The 21757-nt window shown below is 40.6% G+C and overlaps 1 protein-coding gene and 1 non-coding gene across 11 annotated transcripts in view; one reads left to right on the top strand and one right to left on the bottom strand.

Annotated features, from left to right (window-relative positions):
- Window positions 1-21757, top strand: part of THADA (THADA armadillo repeat containing) — a 312971-nt gene that overhangs the window by 150539 nt on the left and 140675 nt on the right. For all 10 annotated transcript variants that reach the window (XR_016395456.1, XR_002644568.3, XR_016395457.1 and 7 more), the window contains one exon: window positions 15617-15785. Coding sequence is in view for 7 of the 10 variants with exons in the window: in XM_022573955.3 (XP_022429663.2) it covers window positions 15617-15785 (169 nt within the window). In the remaining 3 variants the exon portion in view is untranslated. The remainder of the gene's footprint in view (window positions 1-15616; window positions 15786-21757) is intronic.
- Window positions 1594-1666, bottom strand: TRNAW-CCA (transfer RNA tryptophan (anticodon CCA)). Its single transcript has one exon. It is a non-coding gene; the product is annotated as a tRNA-Trp (tRNA).

A 21757-nucleotide genomic window follows, 5' to 3' on the forward strand; every position in this document is an offset into this window, starting at 1 on the left:
GACTGAATGAATGAATGATACTTGCTTTCTGGCAGCTCCAAGTACTTTGGACACAGTTGGAAATACCATAGGGTTAGGCTACATCACCTGCCTTATATTGAACTTGATGACTGTTGTGTGTGAGGTATCATGCTTCCTTTTAAGAACTGTGAGACTGAAAGCACAGAGAACCTTAATGAACACAAGACAAAGAGACAAATTTTGCCGCCTTCATAGGGACATATTGGCAAGTCTGGGATTGGAAAAGAGCCGTGTCTTGAAAATGATTGATTCTAAACCACTATAGCCACTCTCCTTCCACAAATGTAACAGAAGAGGGGAATGGGGTCTCTTGGTGGCTGGAATAGTAGTAACATCTATTGCTCTGATTCTCAAGTAGTGGCATTGAAATGCTCCATGACTAGTAGTAGTCATGGAAGTTAACTTCATCTGTATATATGCAGCCCTTGAGTGGCCAAGCACATGTTTCTTCACCAAATCAGACTCAAGTCTGACCTTATGTTTTCCTGTTAGGTTCTGTTCTCAGCCCAACCGATTTTTGCTATAAGACTGACTCTTGACCAGTGATTCAGCCAGCTTTTTCAGCCTCACTGGTCATGGGGGTTCTTTTTGAGGACTAGACTGTTGCTTTTTTTTTTTTCTGCTAAGCCAAGAAACTTCTCATACCTTGCAAACATGCTACCCGGTGATACAGCTGCTATGTGATGTCAGTGTAGAAAAAGAAAGTATGAAAATAGGTCTACTGCAAATCAGGAAACTTTTTTTCTTGTTAACCCCAAAAGCCCTAAACTCAGAACTCTGATTAAAAGGTACTTATTTTTTCGTGTGTGTGTGTGTGTATGTGTGTGTGTGTGTGAGAGAGAGAGAGAGAGAGAGCATGAGCGTGCATATTCCTACCATCATTTCAAGGTAGTTGTGAAACATTCACCATGGTTTCAGCAATACCTTTCTCAATTTTAAATTTAGTATTTTCCTTAGAAAAGGCGAGAGGCTATAGGAATTTAGGAAGAAGAAGCTAAGGTAAATTTAAAATACAAACACTCACTTTGAGTGAAATCAGTAAAAACATGCCCTGACCTTCTAATACATAAGAAAAATTTTAATTAAAAAAGATAAAAGTTTTCTTTTAGGAAATAAAGATTTTGCCAGAATAGCATGAGTAGATAAAGCAGTCTGTTGTGAAAACTGCATCTTTAAAATTTCCACTTTAAAAAATAAGATTTCTTTGCTTTCTTCTTGACTAATGGTTTTGTCAGAACAATCATTTGAATAATAAATGAAATACTTTGAAGTATGTGAGGGAGTGGAGAACTTTTCTGTGCCTTGTACGAACTGGTGATACAGATTATAAACTAAATGATTCCACATTCCAATTTATCAAGGATCCAAGCCAAAGCCATAGAAATCTACCAATGAAATCATAAAAATGAATGGAAGTGATCCAGATTGTTTCATTTTCCTTTGAAATGTTGTTTGTATTAGATGTTAGCACCCAGAAGTTAAACAGTATTGAATTTCACACATAGCACTTCAGAAAAAAAAAAATTATTTATTTGGCTGTGCGGGGTCTTAATTGTGGCATGTGGGATCTAGTTCCCTGACCAGGGATCGAACCTGGGCCCCCTGCATTGGGAGCATGGAGTCTTAACCACTGGACCACCAGGGAAGTCCCATAGCACTTTCTTTTTAATCTTAGGTTAAAGGTTATGTCCTTGGCATGATTGAAGAATGACTCATACAATTTGCACTGACTTTTTTTATTGATGGGCAAGGAAGGAAGTTGGGGAGTAATGTGATACTGAATTGATGCTAAATTTATTAATTGAATTTAAATGGGAATAAAGAATGTCACTTAATGATTTTATTTATTTTTATATTCATGTATATGCCCTCTGTGAAGATTCTCTTGAATGTTACTTATGCTTAAAATGCAATATAAAATATCTCTTGGCCACTACCTGTAGCAGTGGGAATTAGCAGTGATTTTCCTCCTAGTAAATGTATCAAATTGTATCACAGCCAGAACCTTCAGTCACATGGACATATTGGAGGATGTGACCAGAATTCTTTATTGACATGCTCCCCATCTTAAAATACAGTTACCATGAAATGAATGTATTAAGCCTTAGTCACAACCCAAGGAAAGACTTAAAGGTAATGTGATTCTCCTTATAATTAGTAACCTAATTAAATGCTGGAAGGCTTCAACCATACAGTAATGTACCTTGCTTCTGAACAAAGATAATACCACAGCTGAAATTGTATACTTGTAACACTAGAGTTTTTTTAATTAGTGGTAGGGTGTGTGGGTATGTGTGAGTGTAATCTGTTTTGTTTCATCTTCAAACTTTGCACAGCAGTCTCCATTGTGCATTCACTGGGACTATGTTAAATAATAGTGCACTAATTGGTTTCTGTTTGTTCAGAATTCAGCATGATTCAAACTGGGATGAGTTGAAAATTACCTGTTCACTATGGAATAAGCAAATTATGAAAATAAGCAAAAATAAAAGATATTAGGAAGCAGGTTCAATCTACTCGAGATGATGGATAAATCTGTTTTACCTTAATAACCACTTGAAAAATTCTACCGCTAAATGCAGAGTTCATTAAAGCGGGCCCAACAGATTTGGCATTGCTTGGTTGAATGGTGTGAGTTGTCAAGTATAGGTAAGAGTTCATTCCACCCTGTGGTGGTAAAAATGTCTTATAGTTGGGGCATGCTAGGTTTTGCAGCTACCACGGGCTCTGGAGTCAGACAGACCTGACTTTGAATCCCGGCTTATCCATTCACTTCTTTTGTGAGCTTGGTCATGTCACTTACTGTCTCTGAGCCTGTCCTAGAAGAGCATGTGGAAGATTTGGAACATTGTCCTGAAAAAGTTTCTGTTTTTCAATTCTTATGCGATTGTTAGGACTTCAGTGTTTATTGATTTGATTCTTTAAGAAAGCACAAGGAGAGGTTCATTCTGGTCATAAAAGTTCAAAGGAAATTGCTGGGCTTGTTTAATATGAGGAAAGAAGATTTGGGATGTTTTGGAGATGCGATTGGAGGTTGAGAAGGGAGAACAAGACAGGATGTATAACTTAACTTTTCTAATGTATGTGAAATGTTATTCTTAAAAAACAGCATTATTGCGGTGTAATTGATGTAAACTGCACATGTTTAAGGTGTACCATTTGCTAAGTTTATACACCCATAAAACCACCCCCAGTGTCAAGATAGTAAACATATCTATCACCCACAAAAGTTTCCTTGTGCCCGTTTGTAACCTTCTCCAACAGCCCCGCCCCCGTCACCTGGCAACAGCTGTTCTAGCACTATAGATTAATTTGCATTTTCTAGAATTCATATAAATGGAATCATACATTATGTATTTTATTTTGCCTGACTTTTTCACTCAGCATAATAATCTTGAGATTAATCCATGTGATTACACATATCGGTAGTTCCTTTCTATTGCAGAATAGTATCCCATTGTACAGATATACCACTATTTACTTACACTCTCACCTGTTGATGGACATTTGTGCTGTGTCCAGTTTTGACTATTACAAATAAAGGTGCCAGAAATATTCATGTACAGGTTTTTGTATGGACATATGCTTTCATTTCTCTAGGAGAAACGTCTAGGAGTGGAATGGGTGGCTTGTAGAAAAGGGTGTACATTTAACTATTTAAGAAACTGACAAATTATTTTCCAAAGTGATTGTACCGTTTTGCATTTCCACCAGCAGAGGATGAGAGTCCCAGTGGTTCCGTATGCTAGTCAACACTTGGTGTGCTTGGTCTTTTTAATTGTAGTCTTCCTAGTGGGTATGTAGCAGTATATCGCCGTGGTTTCAATTTGAACGTCCCTAATGACTAAGGAGATTGAGCATCTTTACATGTGTTTCTTTGCCATCCATATATCTTCTTTGCTGAAGTCTTGGTTCAAAGTTTGACCCAATTTTTTGTTGGGTTATTTGTTTTCTTCTTATTCAGAATATATTCTGGACACAAGTCAAAAGACTGTTCCTTTAGGCATAAGTTCATTTATTTCCCTGGCATGTAGAACCACAAAAACAAAATTAAGTTGCAGTAAGAAAAGCGTAATTATACTTAAGGAAGTACTTTTTGACTGTGACACGAATGTGGGCACTGGGGCAACCAAAGGAGGATGTAAAACTTTCCCTGAAGGCAGTGGTCTGTTTGGATGCTGTAGGGATGCTGATGTATGGCTTAATCTACCTAATTGCAGTCTTCATTTGAGATAGGAATCTTCCCTGGGGTGGGTCTGTTACTAATATCTCAGTATTCTTTGCTCTTTTGTGCTATTTGTTCAGGCCATAAAAGTGCAATTTCTTGGAATTTTTCAAAACTTTCCACGTACTTCATGGGTTTAAAAAATTTATTCTTTCTGATTTTAGCTTGAAGTGTTGCTGTGAAACCTGAGGAGGGTCATTCAGGAGTATTAATTAACTTTAGCAAAAATAAATTGCAATGTTTGGAGAGTAATCAAATTAAAAGAAATGCTCAAATTTCTCTCATCTAGCAGTAGCACAAATCACTGTTTTAGCTGATGGTACTGGGAAGATTCATTCAACTCTCTGTAGAGGCAAAATAATTAACTGGATTCTAGAGAAGAGGTTCTACCTGATTAAAGGAGTTGGGGCTGTTTTAGCCCACGGAAGGGAAGAGTAAGGGGTGATTTAATGACAGGATTCCATTATAGTCAGTGGAGGGTTTTCCTGTGTATAGAAAACACTGGTCATTTGTTCTCCAACTCTGGAGAGGCTCAAACTAGAGAAAAGTGGCTCCCGACTATAGAAAGATTGAGTGTGGTTTGTATTAAACGTAAAAGTTCTATTATCAGCATCAGTATTGTTATGAGATTAAGCAATGGAGCAAGTCAAGAGAGGTCATAAAGATATTTTAAAATAAAAATATAGCTATCTGCCTGAAATGTTTAAATGTCCATTGAATTATAGGATTTTGTTTTTGAAGAGGACTTTCAAGATCATTTATTCTAATCTCCTTTTACAGATGAGGATGTGAAAGGATATTATGTAATTTGCCTATGGCCACATTTAGATACTAATATTTTAATTTGAGGATGTTTTAAAAGTAGTCTGGCTAAAGAGGCATCAAAGGGACCGTGTAGGAGTTTCTGCTTAGCAGTAGGTTTCCCTCCACCAAAATACTCACTTAAAGCTGATAACGATGTGTATTATTTTTTCCTAAGCCCATGAAGATCCTGCCAGTGTGCTGACCTGTGTCTGTTGTCTTTAAAAATGTTAAAGATTCTTATTCTTGGACATTTTGAACTTGTCTCTAGATAAATACTATACTTCAAAAGACTGTAGATGATTTGACCCGAGGTGGTCAATATTGTTAGAGGACAGCAGAGGACACTGCCACAGCCCTTGGCGAGCCTGTCCCAGTCTAATACAGGGTTCCTCAGAAACCTTTGGCTGCTGGCTGAGCTACAAAGACTGCAATTTCGTGGACGACTATTTCCTGGTGACTAATTTGCCTTCCTTAAAGATAGTGCATTATAAAGCTTTTGGTTTTATTTTATTAAGCACTAGTTGGAGCAGTAGGAAATACATTTAGGCCACCAGTTCATTGTGTATGGGATCTGCAAAAATGAATTCTAACCATTGGGATTAATGGGATAAATTGTACATCCATTACCACAACAGAAAGAAATAGGCACAGTGCACATTATTTGATTGTGGGTACATTTTATTTGGTAACTCATCATTCTATACATGTTCCCACTAGACCACCTAGAGCAAAAACTGACATATGTGTATATAGTTTTATATACTTATTTCAGAGGGTTTATGTGAGTACTGAAAGTGAGATAAAATATCTGAAAGTACCTAGCACATTGCCCGACATCTGGCAGACACTCAGTAAATGTTCCCACCTTCCTTTCCCTTTCCCCTCCTTGAGTTTTAGCATGAGTATTGGAATCTCTCAGAAATGTAACAGATTCTTGTCAAAAGGGAACTTCCTAAAATTGTTCACGTTTGAAAGTGTTTATTTAAAAATGTTAAGCACTCACTTGACTCACAGGATGCTTAGATTTTGCAAGATTTTAATATCTTTTCAGAAAGAGTCACCTGAAAAGTCAAGTTCTATTATTCCAGGAAAGATGTACTTAGCACCTATGATTTGTCCACCCAGTATTGGGCTAGGTTTAGGGTGCTTTGAATGCCAGAATGAGAAATTTGCATTTAATGTGGTGATAAAGAGTTGTCGCAGGTTCTGGAACATTTGAAAGCTAAAGAACAAACAGAAGAAAAAAAAAACTCTTAAAAACGGGACCAAAATTATTCCTTTTCAAACCTTCCCCCTAAATATACATAGCTTAAAAAGAAAAGAGTAAATTTTCTCCATACCTTTGTGTAGTTTCTTAAATTGACCACCCAGTCCTGGGTTTATGAACTGAAACCCACTCACTGTGAATATGGAACCGCATGCCCTAAAGGTTAATGGGGTGCGTTTCAACTGTATGAAGTCACTTAGAGAACTTGGCCTTTGAGCAGTGACCTTCACCACAAGGAGACTCAGCACGCTCAGGACCGTTTTCTCCAACCCACCCACTACCTGCAAGGAAAGGAGAAGACATGCGGAGGCCAAGGTGTTAACGATCAACCCCCTTAAAGACTCAGTGGCTGTCTGTGTGTGTTCGTCTCTTGGTCTTTAGTGGAGCAGGGGCAGAAACAACGGGAGGGTTTTGCTATTGAGAGGAATGTGCAGCTCTTTCCCTCCGTCTGCACAAGTTGCAGCCCTCAGCTCCTGCCCTGCACACAGCTTATCCCAGCTTGAGAGCCCTGAGGGCAGATCCAGAACGCTTTTCCAGCTGCCTGTGAGGAGGCCAGTAGTATGTGGCTTGTTGATCCAAGGTCAGAGAGGAAAACCCACAGGTGGACCGGGAGGGAAGATCATGCCAAAATTTCAAACTAAGTCTAGTGGTTATTTTCATTATGTGGGAGAGTTTTATACCGTTTATGTTAGATTTCTTTTTCCACTTTATATTACTCCATTTTATTTTGGGTAAAGACTGAAAGTAATGATTCCCTTTTAATCTCTAGGGCCTCCAACGTCTTTGTATTTATGTTGCTGTAAAGTCTTGTTCCATGTTTTTCCGAGTCAGGGAAGAATCATTGTTAAGGTATAACTTCATTTCAGTGCTCCAGAGGAAAAAAAACCTTCTTTCCAGCTGTCTGGACAATTTGGTTGGAATCTGAAAAATTCAGTTTCAAATTGTATCTGTTATTGTCTAGTCACAAAATAATGAAAGCATGAAATGAAATTTCAGATGAAATATAATTTTCATACTCTTATGTTTTTTCAAAACTCTATGATTTGATATCAGCAAGTAACCAGGGATTAGCATTCAGAAAGCATCCTTTCATTTATTTAAAACACGTTTGTAATTCTAAATAATTAAAGAGCATTATTCAAAGATCTCTTCAAAGTAAGCACCACACTGGATACCTTCCCCCTTGTCCCTGTAGGAAAATTCCCTAGCTTTATTTCCTAACACCTAAAGGGATGGTATGAATGCAACTAGCCATTGCCATTGCATCCAAGACCCTGTGTCCTTGCCACATATGTGGCTGAGTGCTGTGCCCAGTTCTTACAGGGACAAGTGGAGGGATGTCAAAGTGATGGAGGCCAATTCCCAACTCCTGGCAGCTGCCATTTTCACCCTTTTGGGATTAACAGCCTGTGGCTAGTCGACCTGGGGAAAACCTTGGTAACTTGGAGGCAGAATGGAGGTGACCTTAAAAGGATGCACCTTCTACAGCTTAGACTTTGGTTGGGATGTCCCAGGGGGTTACACATTGCCGTTCTCAGATATTCTGTTTTGGCTTATTAATTATTTTCAGCATTTCTTCATAAAAATATTTTTTAAAGGTCTTAACATATTGATTAGAGTTAATTTGTAAAGAGCAATTACAGCTTTGAGCTGCCAGTAGATATTTAAACTAAACAAGCTACCTGCAGATACATATGTATATTTTTGCCGTGAAGGCTGGAAATGTGCGATTTTTAGCTTAGCTACTGTCTACTGCTCTTATTTCTCCTTCAGTATCCAAACCAAGGATTCTTTTTTAAATCAAACTTCAAAAGTCCTGAACCCATTACCCTTCCAAGAAATATATTTGAATAAAGAAATCCATGAGCTGTGCAGAGGGCAAGATTACAGTAAATGCAACTTCTAAGTGCTAGCGGTTTGAGTTGCAGGAAAAGAAACAAGTAGTTCAGGTGGTGGTAGGTCCTTTGATGAACTGAAAATCGGTAGAGGAAGGACAAGTAGAGAACCTGGCAACCGTGGCCTCACTGAACTCACCTGAGAATGTGTAAGAACGGCTTAAGGAGTAACACTCATAACAAAAACATACTTCATAGTGACAGGACACGCTGAACTGTTTTTTCAGATTCACTGGTACAGCCTTATTTTTTTTAGTGGTTTCTTTCTTTTATGCATAAACATGTACCACACGTGTACATGTTTCTGAAGGCAAGATTGAAACCAGGAACCACACACGATAAAAAGGAAAAAGAAACCTTTGGTGAAACGGCATTAGAAACAGCATTAGAATTGACAGAAAGTAAAATCTGGGCCCTGGACCTGAGGAATAAAGTCAGCGGGCCTCACATAAACAAGTCAGTTGGCCCCAAACTCAATCTTCCTTCTCTCCTTTCCAGCTCCTTTGGTGGGGAGGGGGAGGGGCAGGCCTTTGTGAGCACTGAAGCCTGTTGGATACAGCAAGGCTCTGTGTCCTCAACCAGTTGTTGAGATAGAGAACCCTAGAGAGTTTGTACGTGTAGATCATGCTTTTCAGTTTGAAAGTTATTCCATCTACTAGGTTCAATAATAGCTACCATTTATTGGTCATTAACTTATAGGCGTTGTGTTTTATATGCATTATCTCATTTAAGCTTCACAACAGCCTATGAGGTAGTTGCTTTTCCCTGTGTTACAGATGATAAAAACTTAGAAGGTTCACTGACCTGTCCAAGGTCACCCACTAGTAAGCTTTAGGACTTGGACTTAAACTTAGGTTTGCTGGATTCCGGAACAGGTTCTTAACTCCTGTCTTTTGTGCTATATTATTCAGAACTATAAAGACCCTGTTTCTGTTCTCAAGATCATTTTGGTCTAATAGAAAACAAACTTATGGTTACCAAAGGGGAAAGGGGGTCGCAGAGGGATAAATTAGGAGTTTGGAATTAGCAGATACAAACTACTATACATAAAATAGATAAACAACAAGGTCCTACTGTATGGCACAGGGAACTATATTCAATATCCTGTAATAAACATAATGGAAAAGAACATGAAAAAGAGGGGATATATGTGTAGCTGATTCATTTTGCTGTACAGTAGAAACTAACACAACATTGTAAATCAACTATACTTCAGTAAAAAAAAAATATTTTTTTAAAAGATTGTTTTGATCTGGCCAACATGATACCTGAGGGCTCCTGTGGGGAATGCAAATGGGATGTGACCCCCAACCCTGACAGCTGTAAGCATGCCATTGCGGTGACAGGGCACGGGAGAGAAAAGGATTGACTCTGACCAGAGGAAATGCAGTAAGATTTTTTAAAAGAAGTGATACCTGAGCAGAATTCAGAGGATGAAGAAGAGTTCCCCAAGTGTACAAGGGTGAAAAGGCCATTCATTCCAACAGGTGTGAACTGCAGTGTGCAAAGGCACTAAGGATGAAGCAATAGTTGGCTTGACAAAACATATATAGAAAGTTTTTTATATATGTATATATAGTATAACCTGTAGCCTCAGCCTACTCCTTCCTACCTAGCCTTCAGAGATGTCCTGCAAGGTAGGGTTGTCTCAGCTTTTAAGATTGTCTGTAGATGACTATTCCCCAAGAGCAGCTGGCCAGTGCTGCATGAGAAACAGACCATAATGGCAGGCATTCTTGAGTAAATTGAGTGAGGGACTTGGAGGTAGGTGAGACATAGCTTCTTCAAACTCAGCTCAGCTCCTAAGATGCCTGGGGGAACATTCATCATGTCAATGAAGGAGAGTGGAAGGGGACATTGGCTGGGTCCTGAAATCATTCTGAGACTTTGCTGAAGACTCTCACTCTGGTTCTCATAGAATGGGGGCCTCACTCCAGGCCACCGGGCTCTACAGATTCCCCTCGGTTCAAAAGTACCCCTCCCGCATTGCCTAATAATGTTCTCTCAGCCATTCTGCCTTGTTGTGAGGATTAAATGATGTAATACGTGCAAAGCTTTTAACACTAGGTCTGGCCCTCTAGATGCTTAGTAAATGGTAGTTACTATCAGCATCATCTTTATTGTTCTGCTTCATGTTTTACCAATTAGGGACTGGTTGGTTCCATAAATCATTCATACCTCAATGTGATGATTGGGTTGAACAGGTTACTTTGGAAATATTTGGCGTTTTCAAGGCTGAGGATTTTGAGGCAACTGCATTGTAAAGTCTTAGACTAAATTTTGCAGGTGGACAAACCCTAATCAGAATACAGGATCTGCCACTTGCTAATTTTATGACCTAAAGTATATTGGGAAACCTCACATTCCTCATCTTAAAATAGGGATGCTGGAGACCTTATAATGAGGATTTAGTGAAGTAAATAAAATAGTGTGTCTGAAGTACATAGCCAGCCCTGGGACACAGTAGTCATTTAATAAACCTCAATTCCCTTGCTTTTGACTGCATGCCCTGGGGGGGCAGTGTGGGTTCATGGATGGAAAGACACAGGGGAGGGCACCTCTTTCTTGCCAAACTCAAATGTTCCTTCTGCCTGACCCCACTTAGTCACAACTGGACCATGATCTCCCAGACCACCCACCCGCCTCTCTGGGTGTCCCACCTCAGTCTTTCTACAACAGCCTACATTTACTTCTCATGTTCCTGAAAAGCATTGGCTGATTGGCCTGTATTTCCCACTAGACTCTAGATTCCCTGTGGCCTGGACAGTGACATTTCTCTCAGGTTCCTAACTCAGTGTATGCTTTTGCTAGGCACTCAGTGGGTGTCTCCATGCCTAACCTACAGGTATGAGTGATGTCCAGCCACTTACCAGTGAAATCTTTCACTGGAACAGATTCTGAGGGTAAATATAAGAGAGAACCACCTGGAAAAAAAGCTTAGCCACCACGCTGTGAAAGATGATCTCAGAAGAGGGGTCTTTCCCTGCTCAGAATACTATATTCTAAAATTTCCAGGGTCTGTCAGGGTTCCTGAAGTCCAAAGGTGTATATCGCCGTCACTTGAAGTTCCTTTATCTCCTCCAGAAAGTGATTCCAGCTCTCCCTCCTGTTCCCTTTTCTGTGCCCTGCACACCCTTGTATGTCTCCATGGGGACTATGGCCTTGTGATCATGAGGCTGGCTGGCTGGCTGCCACTCTGAACTGATGCTTCCCTGTGACAGCACCCTGCTCTGCATTGGCACATCTCTAAAGCAGAGTGCTTACCTGCCCGCCACACTGTGTGCAAAGGAGCAACTGGAGATTCTTGACCTGGGTCTGGAAACACAGCCCCAGGGGGTTTGAATGTGCATCACGGACCTCCTAAAATTGCTTGGGAAATTATATGTGTATGTTCATAAATCTGCTGCTCTTGTGAGAGAGTCCATGGTTTATGTTAGATTCTGAAATGTTTTCACGATCCTACAAATGTTAAAAAAAAAAACCCACTAATTTAGAGATTTTTCCACATACTTGTAAATTCAAGCTTATGTTTTCATTAGCTGGCAGATATTTTTATGCTCCCCTGATATCCAGGTGTGAGCTACAGCTTGGAATAGCTCGTGAGCTCCGCGCGGAGCCATGGATGGTAGTTCTGGCCTGGACACTGCTGCTTACACATCGTGGAGGGTCCACTTAGCCTTTCTGAGCTGCATTTTACTTTTCATCTGTTCACTGACGTTTATAATGCCCTCACGTCCTACAGGAATGCTGTATAGTCAAGAGATAACAGATGTGCAGGCATTTTATAAACTGCCAAGGGCTGTACAATGTAGGATGCAAGTATTACTGTTACACATGTGTCATTTTTCTTGTTACACAGTGCCAAGAACACAGTAGGCAGTTGATAAATATGTGATTAAAACTACGTGGAAAGGGTTTATTGGAGTGAGAGGGCTACAGGTTTAAGGACACCAGTGTCTGTATGTCTTGCAGATCCTGTGAACGATCTAGTATTTAGGCGTAGAGCACAGCTAGGGATACAGAGGAAATGCTTTTCAAACTATGGTAAAAGAAGAAATGACCTTTGAGATTCCAAATCCGTTTGCTTTATTTTCCAGACGAAATTGACACTTAAAAGAGTAGAAGCTGCCCCCACTTCTTTCAGGAGGGCTCCAGCGTCCTCCTCATCACTTTATAATGGAGGCCAAAAAAACCCCAATCCTCCTTGCCATCATATTATCAATTTATTGTCTTTTCTTTTTTAAATGGTACAGCATTCAAACCATAGTCTTAATTCTCTCATTGGGGCCACAGAGAGGCCTGCCATTCCTAGACTATGCTGATCCTGTACTAACACAGGCATAATGCATTATGAAAACTTTGTATTTCCAAAGTACCTTCCTTCTTGGAATGTTCTTATAGACACCACCTCACTGGGGATAGGTTATTGCCACCACTGTGACCTCGACAGATCCACAGAGGTTACTGCAACTTGTCCAAGTCACAAACCTTGGTGTCCAAAGCAGGATGAAAATCTAGGCGCTCTGATTATCTGTCCTTTTAATCACCAGATCTGTGTCCCTGAAGAACATCTCTGCTTGATTTTGGTAACTTTGCAGAATTAAACTAGAAGACTCTATCTTTGGGAAAGAGAGATTTTAGCTTCAAATATATTACACTTAGGGCTGAAAAGACTGTTTATATCCCCTCACACTACACGCCACATACACCTGGAGAAAAGCTAAATCTCATGAGACCCTCTCCCTGTCCCCAAAGACTGACAAAACAGTAACCTGGAAATGGTTTTTTTTTTTTGCTTGATAGTTTTGTGTGTGTGTGTGTGTGTGTGTGTGTGTGTGTGTTGACTAGACTCTATCCTTCCATTTAAACAATTTGCAATAAGAGGAGTTTGAAATTACATTTAGTCATTGCTTTAGAATGAATGGTACTTAATTAAATATTACTTTAAAAATAGGCTTCTTCTCTTTTTCTGTAATTGCATTACTTTTTTGAGGGGAGGTTTTGTTTTGCTTTTTAAACTGATTGTGTGCATTTGGAAAGTACCCTAGTACAGGGTATCTGAAAGCAGAAAATTCTGGCACTTTTCCCACTTTCCATTCTTTCTCCGGTATAGATGCCAGATTCCTTTGGGAAATCATCATTTGCAAAAGGTCAGGAGCAAAAGGAGGGGTATTCTTTAGTACACAGTTGCTGCTAATTAGAAACTAAAATCTGTAACCATGTCAGAATTATTTGTATTTGAAAAGAAACATTTATACACAAAAGCCTTTTCGGTAACATAAAACACACTATAACACAAAGTATGTATGTCGAAGGGGTGGGGGACAGACAGCTCAGGAAGCTTCCGACAAATGACTGTGCTGAGTGAGGTCATTTGTTAATTAAATCTCAAAGCTTTTTCAGAGTATTTTCTTTTCTCCATCAAGTGAATGTTTCTCACTCCCCAGCCCCCCAGCCCCCATGGGCCAAAGCAAACGTTTGACTGCATTTGCCAGCTACAGATCAAACATTTAATCATTTTAAAGGAAAGATAAGTGAGAAAATGGGTGAGTTGGCAAAACCCAGTCAAAAACCACTGGGAAATCTCTAGCTACCTACTGTAGCCGTAGCCTTCAGTGTCTTCTCATAACATGTTGTAAGGAGAGTTCTTCTCCATCGGGAGAGTGTGTGCTGATTGCCCCACCTCGGACCTACTGTCTTAGGGTAAAAAACGACACAATGTTTTGACTTACCCTGTACCTCTTTCTTCTATCTCCCTATTTCCTCCTACCTGCCCTTCTCCCCATGGTGAAATTCTGCTTGCATCGTTACATTTGTACAGAAATTATATCTGTACTTTATTGTTATATTAATATAAATGTCAGTGATAATTCTGAGGTGTTAGAAACATTTCAGTCATAGGGCTTTGTCTCTACATGCTAAGCCTCAATGGCCACATGGGCCTAACGGCCCAGATCTTACCATAATTTTTTCTTGGACTATTGATTAATTTTGGAAAAAAACAAGAGGCCATCTCTTTCCCCTGCAGAGTCTGCTATCTTCTCATCTTCCCCATTCTTGTCTTGTCATCTAAGACATTTATATAAGTTTTTTTTGTTGTTTTTTTTTTGTGTGTGGTACGCGGGCCTCTCACTGCTGTGGCTTCTCCCGCTGCGGAGCACAGGCTCCGGACGCGCAGGCTCAGTGGCCATGGCTCACGGGCCCAGCCGCTCCGCAGCACGTGGGATCCTCCCGGACCAGGGCACGAACCCATGTCCCCTGCATCGGCAGGCAGACTCTCAACCACTGCGCCACCAGGGAAGCCCAGTTGAGTTATTTTTTTAATAGGATGCAAGATCATCAAGTCTTGAGAGTTCTAGTCAAGAACTTAGTTAAGCTAGGACTTACCATATTGGGCTCTCCTTTCAAATAAGACTATATCTGTGAAGGCTCTGAAGCGTACAGTTTCAACAAAATGGTTGTGGACTCTCAGGTTCTAAGTGTTTACAAAAAAGTCAAGAGGCCCTTAGATGACCTGCCTTTCCAATGACCTTTGTAGAATCACAAAATACCAATTGTCCATGACTTTCACTTAAGAACTGGCTTCTATCCAAGCTCTGTGGGTGTGAGTCAGCCCAAGAGGCAAGGATTTGGTGACTAGAGGGTCCATCTCTTGTTCTCATGACAGTTAAGTTCAGAGGGTGTACTCGGCCATTTATGGCATTCCCCAGTCTGGCCTGACTCACTTCTCAGCCTTCAGTTCCACGGCTATTCATGAGCCTCTGTTTCAAGCAGACGCAATTAATTATACCTCGAGCATTTCTACCCTTGCTTTATACAGCTGTCCCTGATTGAGACAACTGCCTGGTTTCTTTCGGCATACTTGAATCACGCTTGCTTTCCTGACTTCCATCCTTCTCAATACTACAACCCACAGCCCACAACCCACAGTTTCATCCTCCTATAGCCATCATGTCAAGATCATTTGCCTATCATTTTTCCAGTACCGCTTTCAGTTATCTTTTCAGATGTACTCCTTATCTTGCCAACCAGCATATAGGCTCCTCAGAGACAACAGTGACTGTCTTATTTCTTATGGCACTCATCATGGTGCTTTTGTTCATTCTGAGTGCCCAATAAATAGTTGTTTGTTGAGGAGCAACTACCTGTTTATTGTCTTACTCCCAATTCCTATCTGCATTTATTCCTGTGATGGAATCATAGATGTTAATGATGTTTATGAGAAAAGCAAAGTTGCCTGTATAATTAATGACAAAAAAACCAATCATTTGGAATAGGAAGCAACTCCTCCCGCCACCCCAGCCCTTGGATGTCCCAGCCAGAGCTAGATAGAACATCAGCATATACAAAGACATGGGTGTGGAAATGAGTATTGAATGGTCTTGTGTTTTTATCTTTTCCCAGATGTGGTTGCTCACCTGTCTACCGCTCCCGTGAAATGGCAGCTCGTGCCTTGGTCCCATTTGTTATGATGGACGAAATCCCTGATACCATCCGAACTCTGTTGGCCAAACTCCCCGACTGCACCGACCGGTGTTTCCGGCAAAATCATATTCATGGGACACTTCTCCAGGTAAGTATAGTCACTCTTTCTGACTTCTGTCAAACACAAACATTGTTAGCAGGTGAAGATTTGTTATACAAGCTTTTCACTGTATCCGTAGAACTTTTTTCTACTGCTGAAAGAACAAGTATTTCCTAGGTGTGCTTTTTGCATCATAAACATGAATGTGGTGTCACACTGTGATTCAGTCAGGTCATCTTTTGCATTAAAGCCTAGGTTTTCTGTAGCATGCTTTTCCATTTAGCCTTCCTCTCTGAACCAGGTGGAGTTGTGTCTTTTCCATCAAGTATGCCTGCAGAACATTCTAGGCCACTCCATGTTCAGGGTGAAGTTGTGAGCATTCCTTGATACACATCAGGGAGCTTAACACCACAGTACATGAAATATCAAGCCCTACTTTCCTATTTTCTCTGTGCTATCAATATGGAAGAGACTTTTGAATCAATATACAAATTGATTTATTGCTTTTAACTTCTCTTCTAGAAAAGACTCAAGTATAACAAATGATTAAGAAATACACTTCTCATTGAAACTGTCCTTTTTGACCCCAGCTATAAACTTGGTGCTGGTGAGAAGGTCTGCTGTTCATGTGGCTGCTCTAGTCACTCACAGTGGGGCAGGGCTGGGGTGGGATTTAAATATCAGGTCATGTTTCTGAATTATGAGCAGATTAGAGAGATGGCCTTGAGATCCAAATATATGCTCTAAGCTTGAAGTCCACACTGCTGACGTCAAAGGCAGTGTGTAGAGTGGTTAAGGCCTGTGATTCTGGATCCAGACTAGTCTAGGTGTCAATTTCAGATTCATCACTCGCTACCTGTGCATCTGTGTCTTCATTTTTGGACCAAGGATAATAGTAGTGTATACCTCTTAGGGATTTTGTGAAGACTACATGAACTAATGCATATAAAGTGCTCAGAATAGTACTTGGTACATAGCAAGATATATAGATAGTTATTATTGTTATTATTCGTTTTCATAAGTCTGTGCTATAATGAAAACTGATATTTTTGTAACTAATTCCATCTAGGTGAGAAGGTAAGATAGACCTATTTTTTGCCTTCCTTCCTTGGTTGTTTTATATATTTAACAAGTATTTGTTGAATGGTTCCTATATACTACTGTGTCATAATCAAAATAGTGACCAAGTCAGTTCTTGCGTTGAAGGAGTCGAGGACAAAAAAAAAAGGCCAGAAAATGGGCAATTACAATGTAGTATGCCAAGTGCTAGGGGAGCATAGCAGGGTCACCTGACTGGTCCTGGAGCAGTCGGGGAAAGCTTCCCAGAGAAAGTGACATCTAAGAAGACAGCAGAAGTTAGCCAAGGGAAGGGGGAGAAAGAGTTCCACCTGCAGAGGGAACAGCATATAGAAAGGCTCAGACTGGGTGTGAGTCAGCCCATCTGGAAACTGCAGGGTTGGGTGGGACTAAAGTTCTAGGGTGGCAGGTCTCAAACTGGTCTCAGGACCTCTTTACCCTCTTAAAGGTTTTTGAGGATCCCAAGTGGCTTTTGTCTATCAATATTTAATTAGAAACTGAAACAGAAAATAAAACACAAGAACTCACAAGCACACATTCCGTTAGTCATTAGAGAGGTGACATCATCACACACCTTGTAGCCTCTGGCAAACTCCACTGTATACTTGTGAGAGACCGAGAATAAAAGAGGAAAGTAATGTCTAGTGTCATTTTGAAAATAGTTTAATCTTGCAGATCTCCTGAAAAGATTGTGCAACTCCCAAGGGTCCCAGGCCAGATGCTCTGGTCTCCGTTATATGCATTATGGATCATTGGTGGTTTCTTTAATACAAACTCTTAAGCACTCATCTCCCTTGGTTCTCACTATATCCCTGTGATGAAGAGAGGGGCTGGGGTTGTTATCTTAGTTATAAAGATGGGACCCTGAGGCCCATACAATTGTGTCAGACTCCACTGTTTCTTTGAAGGGAAAGGGCCTGCGGTAATGAGTAATGCAGAACAGGCTTTTCAGAGATTCATAGGGGATGCAGCTGAGTTAGAAGGAAGGCTCGGATTGTCGGGCGGCATCAGCCATCAGATTTTCTTTATTGAAGATCCACTCTTGGCCAAACTTAGAAGTAGTGAGGTTGGAATTGTTTCTTTGGCTCTTTCACCAATTGTACAAATGGGCCTCCCAGACTCATTCCCCGTACGCACCACTAAAAGGTCTGGCTTGTGTTTCACCAGTCTGCCCAGCAACAAAATACGGTCTTTTGCTCCCAGGGCTGCCTTTGATATTCTCAAAGTTACTTCTTCTGCTACATAATATGTGAAACACTGTGGGAAGGTAAAAACCCTCTAACTCTGGGGTGGTTGTGACTATTCCTCTTGTTCCTGAGTGTTGGGGAGATGAAGGGCTTGTTGGAAAAAACAACAACCATATGGGTGTTGGGTGCTGGGTATTGTGTTTGTGTTTGTCAAACAGATTCCTGTCTTTACCAAGATTGGCTTATACCCTGGTTGAAAAAAGGAAGTCAAAGGCCTGTGGAAATCTTTTTGTCATGTCTATTCGGGTGTCTCATCTGTGTTGTAATAGTTCTGTTTCACCCTGTTGTTCTTTGTGGGGAAAGCTTAAGGGGTTAAGACAGGGAGGGCTCTTTTTCTCTTTTCCTTCTGTAGCTTATAGATTCCTTTTCCGCATAAAGCTACCTTTGAAATCAGGAAAAGACCTGCACCTGGAAAAGAGATGTTAGGGGTTGAAAGGAATAGTAATCTCCATGGGACTTTCAGAGCCAGCTAAGTAAATAGAAAGTTGTTATTTTTTTCAGAAGCAGGAAATCATTTTGTAATCAGAAAACAAATTCTTTCACAGAACATTTTCTTGAATTGTACATTTTGACTTCTTTGAAAAATGTTTACATAAATATATCAAACCTTGGAGTATTTCTGTAGTACTATACATACTATACCTTGAAAACGAGAAATGTGCTGATCTCTGAATTTTCGGGGACTATGGAAGAAAGACTCAAATTATAGGACATGCAAAAAAGGAAAGAACATGTGGGATTTGTTTCTTAATCATTTTAAAAACCAGAGGCTCATAATTGCCATGTTGAAATGGATGGAAGTAATGCACATCAGAAAAGGTGAGATTATCCTGCAGGTTCACGAGAGCCAACGGTAAATGACATTAAATCTCAGTAAAGGCTAGATAAGAGACATGGACGGTACCTCATTTGGGAACAGTACTGGCAGGGCTTCCCTGTCTTTTAAGTAGAATTAAACGCCTGTTTTTGTTGCCAAAATTCTTCACGTTGGGGACTTGATGTTATTACAAGGTTACTTATCACTCCCAAGAAATCGAGTTAGAGTTCAAAAATCTTGTATTGAGGAAGAGTTTGGCCAACAATCATGAGGAAAGATTTATTTTGATTCTGGGTACTTAACTCATCTTTTGGTGTTTCCTAAGAAAATATATACCATTTGAAGTGAAAGTTTGAATTCTGAGTTTTTTCATTTCCTGCCCAATTTGGTTATTTTTCCTATTGTACAGACGTATAAAAGCTGATCCCTGCTCTTTCTTTAATTAAGCCCTTTTATTTGGGTAAGATGAAGTGGGCAGTTGAGGAAAGTAAGCTGCTATTAAAGCAGAAAAAGCACTTTTTCATTTATCTGTACATTCTAGACAAAAGTATTCTTTTTTTCTTCAGTTAATCCAAATAATCACCACAGTTCTACACATCCCTTTCCTGGTATTAAATTTTCTCCATTTTTTACCCACAGAATCTGTTGAACACTTTGTTTAATTCTTTTATTCCGGCCCCCCAAATTTGGAGCCTTGATTTCTGCACTTTGAGAATTCTGGGTTAAAAAGATTCCACTTTAAAAAAAAAAAGATTCCACTTTTCTGGCTGTGGAGTGGAGTAGTATTGCTGCATCCGTCCTTGGGTTGACGTGAAATATTAGCCAGGGATGGGCTTCAGATAGCCTAGGCCCACGCACTTAGAAAGTTTGCCATGAGATAAGTAAAATGAACATTTTGAGCACCTTTTGTATTCCACATGAATTGCACATGCGATTTCATTAATCCTCCCAGCAACCCAGCAAGATAGGCATTATTCTCTCTCTCTCTCTCTCTCTCTCTCTCTCTCTCTCTTTCTCTCTTTCACACACACACACACACACACACACACACACACACACACACACACCACATTCTCTCTGTGTTTCTGATGAGGAAATTGAGGTGAGCCTGACAGAGTGACTTGAGTAAAGTCACAGAGGTAGTCAGGGGTAGAGAGAAGACATTAAAGCCTGCACTCCTTTTCTCTTTAGAACGTGCTGCCTCCCTAATAGTTTATGTGAATAACAACTTTTTATGCCTAGGGAAACCAAATCAAGAATCCATCTTTGTTTTTATTTTTATTTTTTATTTATTTATTTATTTTTGCAGTACGCGGGCCTCTTACTGTTGTGGCCTCTCCCGTTGCAGAGCACAGGCTCCGGACGCACAGGCCCAGTGGCCATGGCTCACGGGCCCAGCCGCTCCGTGGCATGTGGGATCTTCCCGGCCCGGGGCACGAACACGCGTCCCCTGCATAGGCAGGCGGACTCTCAACCACTGCGCCACCAGGGAAGGCCCATCTTTGTTTTTAATCCCTTGTCACTCAGTCTCCTTAAATCTAATTTGATATGATACTACAACATTGGAAACAAAGAAGTTCATCCATATTCTAAAGAGGGACAGAGGAAGCCGGTGAAACCCTGCAAAGCTACAACTGGTAAAAGACCTTTAAAAGTACTTATTGTAGGGCTTCCAGAAATGGAACATTCCTTGACAGATTCCATTTGGCGACCTAAGCTTGGCCTATCTCTGTTGTTTATTTTCTATACAGAAAATACAATTTCAGAATGGAAAATAAAAAGCAAAAGCATGAAATTATGCTGATGTTGTAAATTGTAAATGGATGGCTGGTCAGTGTGCTTTTTTTCTGGAATGAGTCATAAAGAAAGGCTCACTCTTGTCACTAGTGGCCAGATTTACTGGTTCTTTCTGAGGACTGTGTTCCTGTTAAAGGAGAAAAATCTAAATTGTTAGGAAGGTCCCCAGTCCAAGAAGGGCTAAGGCAGAGTTTCTCCAATGGCATGGCTGTAGATGTGTCAAGTATTTATTGAATCATTCAGCTCTCAGGGAGTCTGAGTGGGGCCTTAAGGGGCTGGAGGCTCCAGGCAATCACCTGCAGCATCTCTTTATCCCAGAGTGCCAAAGGTGGATTATATTCTGTGTGTTCCTTGACATGAAAAGGATTGGGAAGCACTGGGCCCTTAAATAAAAAAATAAAGAGGAAAGTAGACCTTGTTAAATCTTACCTTTTGGCAATATATTTCTATCTGGCAATATATTTCTATCTGGATATAAGCCCAGAAAAGTCATTTTTAATTAAAGTGCTTCTCTTGAAGATGAATTAATCCCTTCCTTATAAATATCGAAAGGCTTTTATTTGGTGTGTGTTACTTAGGGAGCTTGCGCTGGGTGTGGGAGACAGCTTTTAGCTGCCAGGTTCAGAGCATTGACTGTAGTGCGCTTTCACCATCACCCACCAGTGTCCTACTGCTGTTTTGTGAGGCTCTGAACTCATAGTATCAGCCAGGGGTGTGTAGAGTTCAGAGATTTGTCAGTGGATGTATCCCCAGACTTTTGTTACTATTTGGAATTAGAGTAGGGGAAGTAATGGTATAAAAGAATATATGTATAGGGATTTCCCTGGTGGCATAGTGGCTGGGAGCCCGCCTGCCAATGCAGGGGACACGGGTTCGATCCCTGGCCCGGGAAGATCCCACATGGCGCTGAGCACCTAAGCCCACGCACCACAACTACTGAGCCTGCGCTCTAGAGCCTGCAAGCCACGACTACTGAAGCCCGCGCACCCTAGAGCCTGAGCTCCACCACAAGAGAAGCCACCACAATGAGAAGCCTGCGCACCGCAGCAAAGAGTAGCCCCCGCTCGCCGCAACTAGAGAAA

This window comes from Delphinapterus leucas, chromosome 13 (genome assembly GCF_059928025.1).
Source record: "Delphinapterus leucas isolate spDelLeu-1000000601 "Yukka" chromosome 13, BTC_Dleu_Yukka2, whole genome shotgun sequence".
In the NCBI taxonomy this organism is placed as follows: domain Eukaryota; kingdom Metazoa; phylum Chordata; class Mammalia; order Artiodactyla; family Monodontidae; genus Delphinapterus; species Delphinapterus leucas.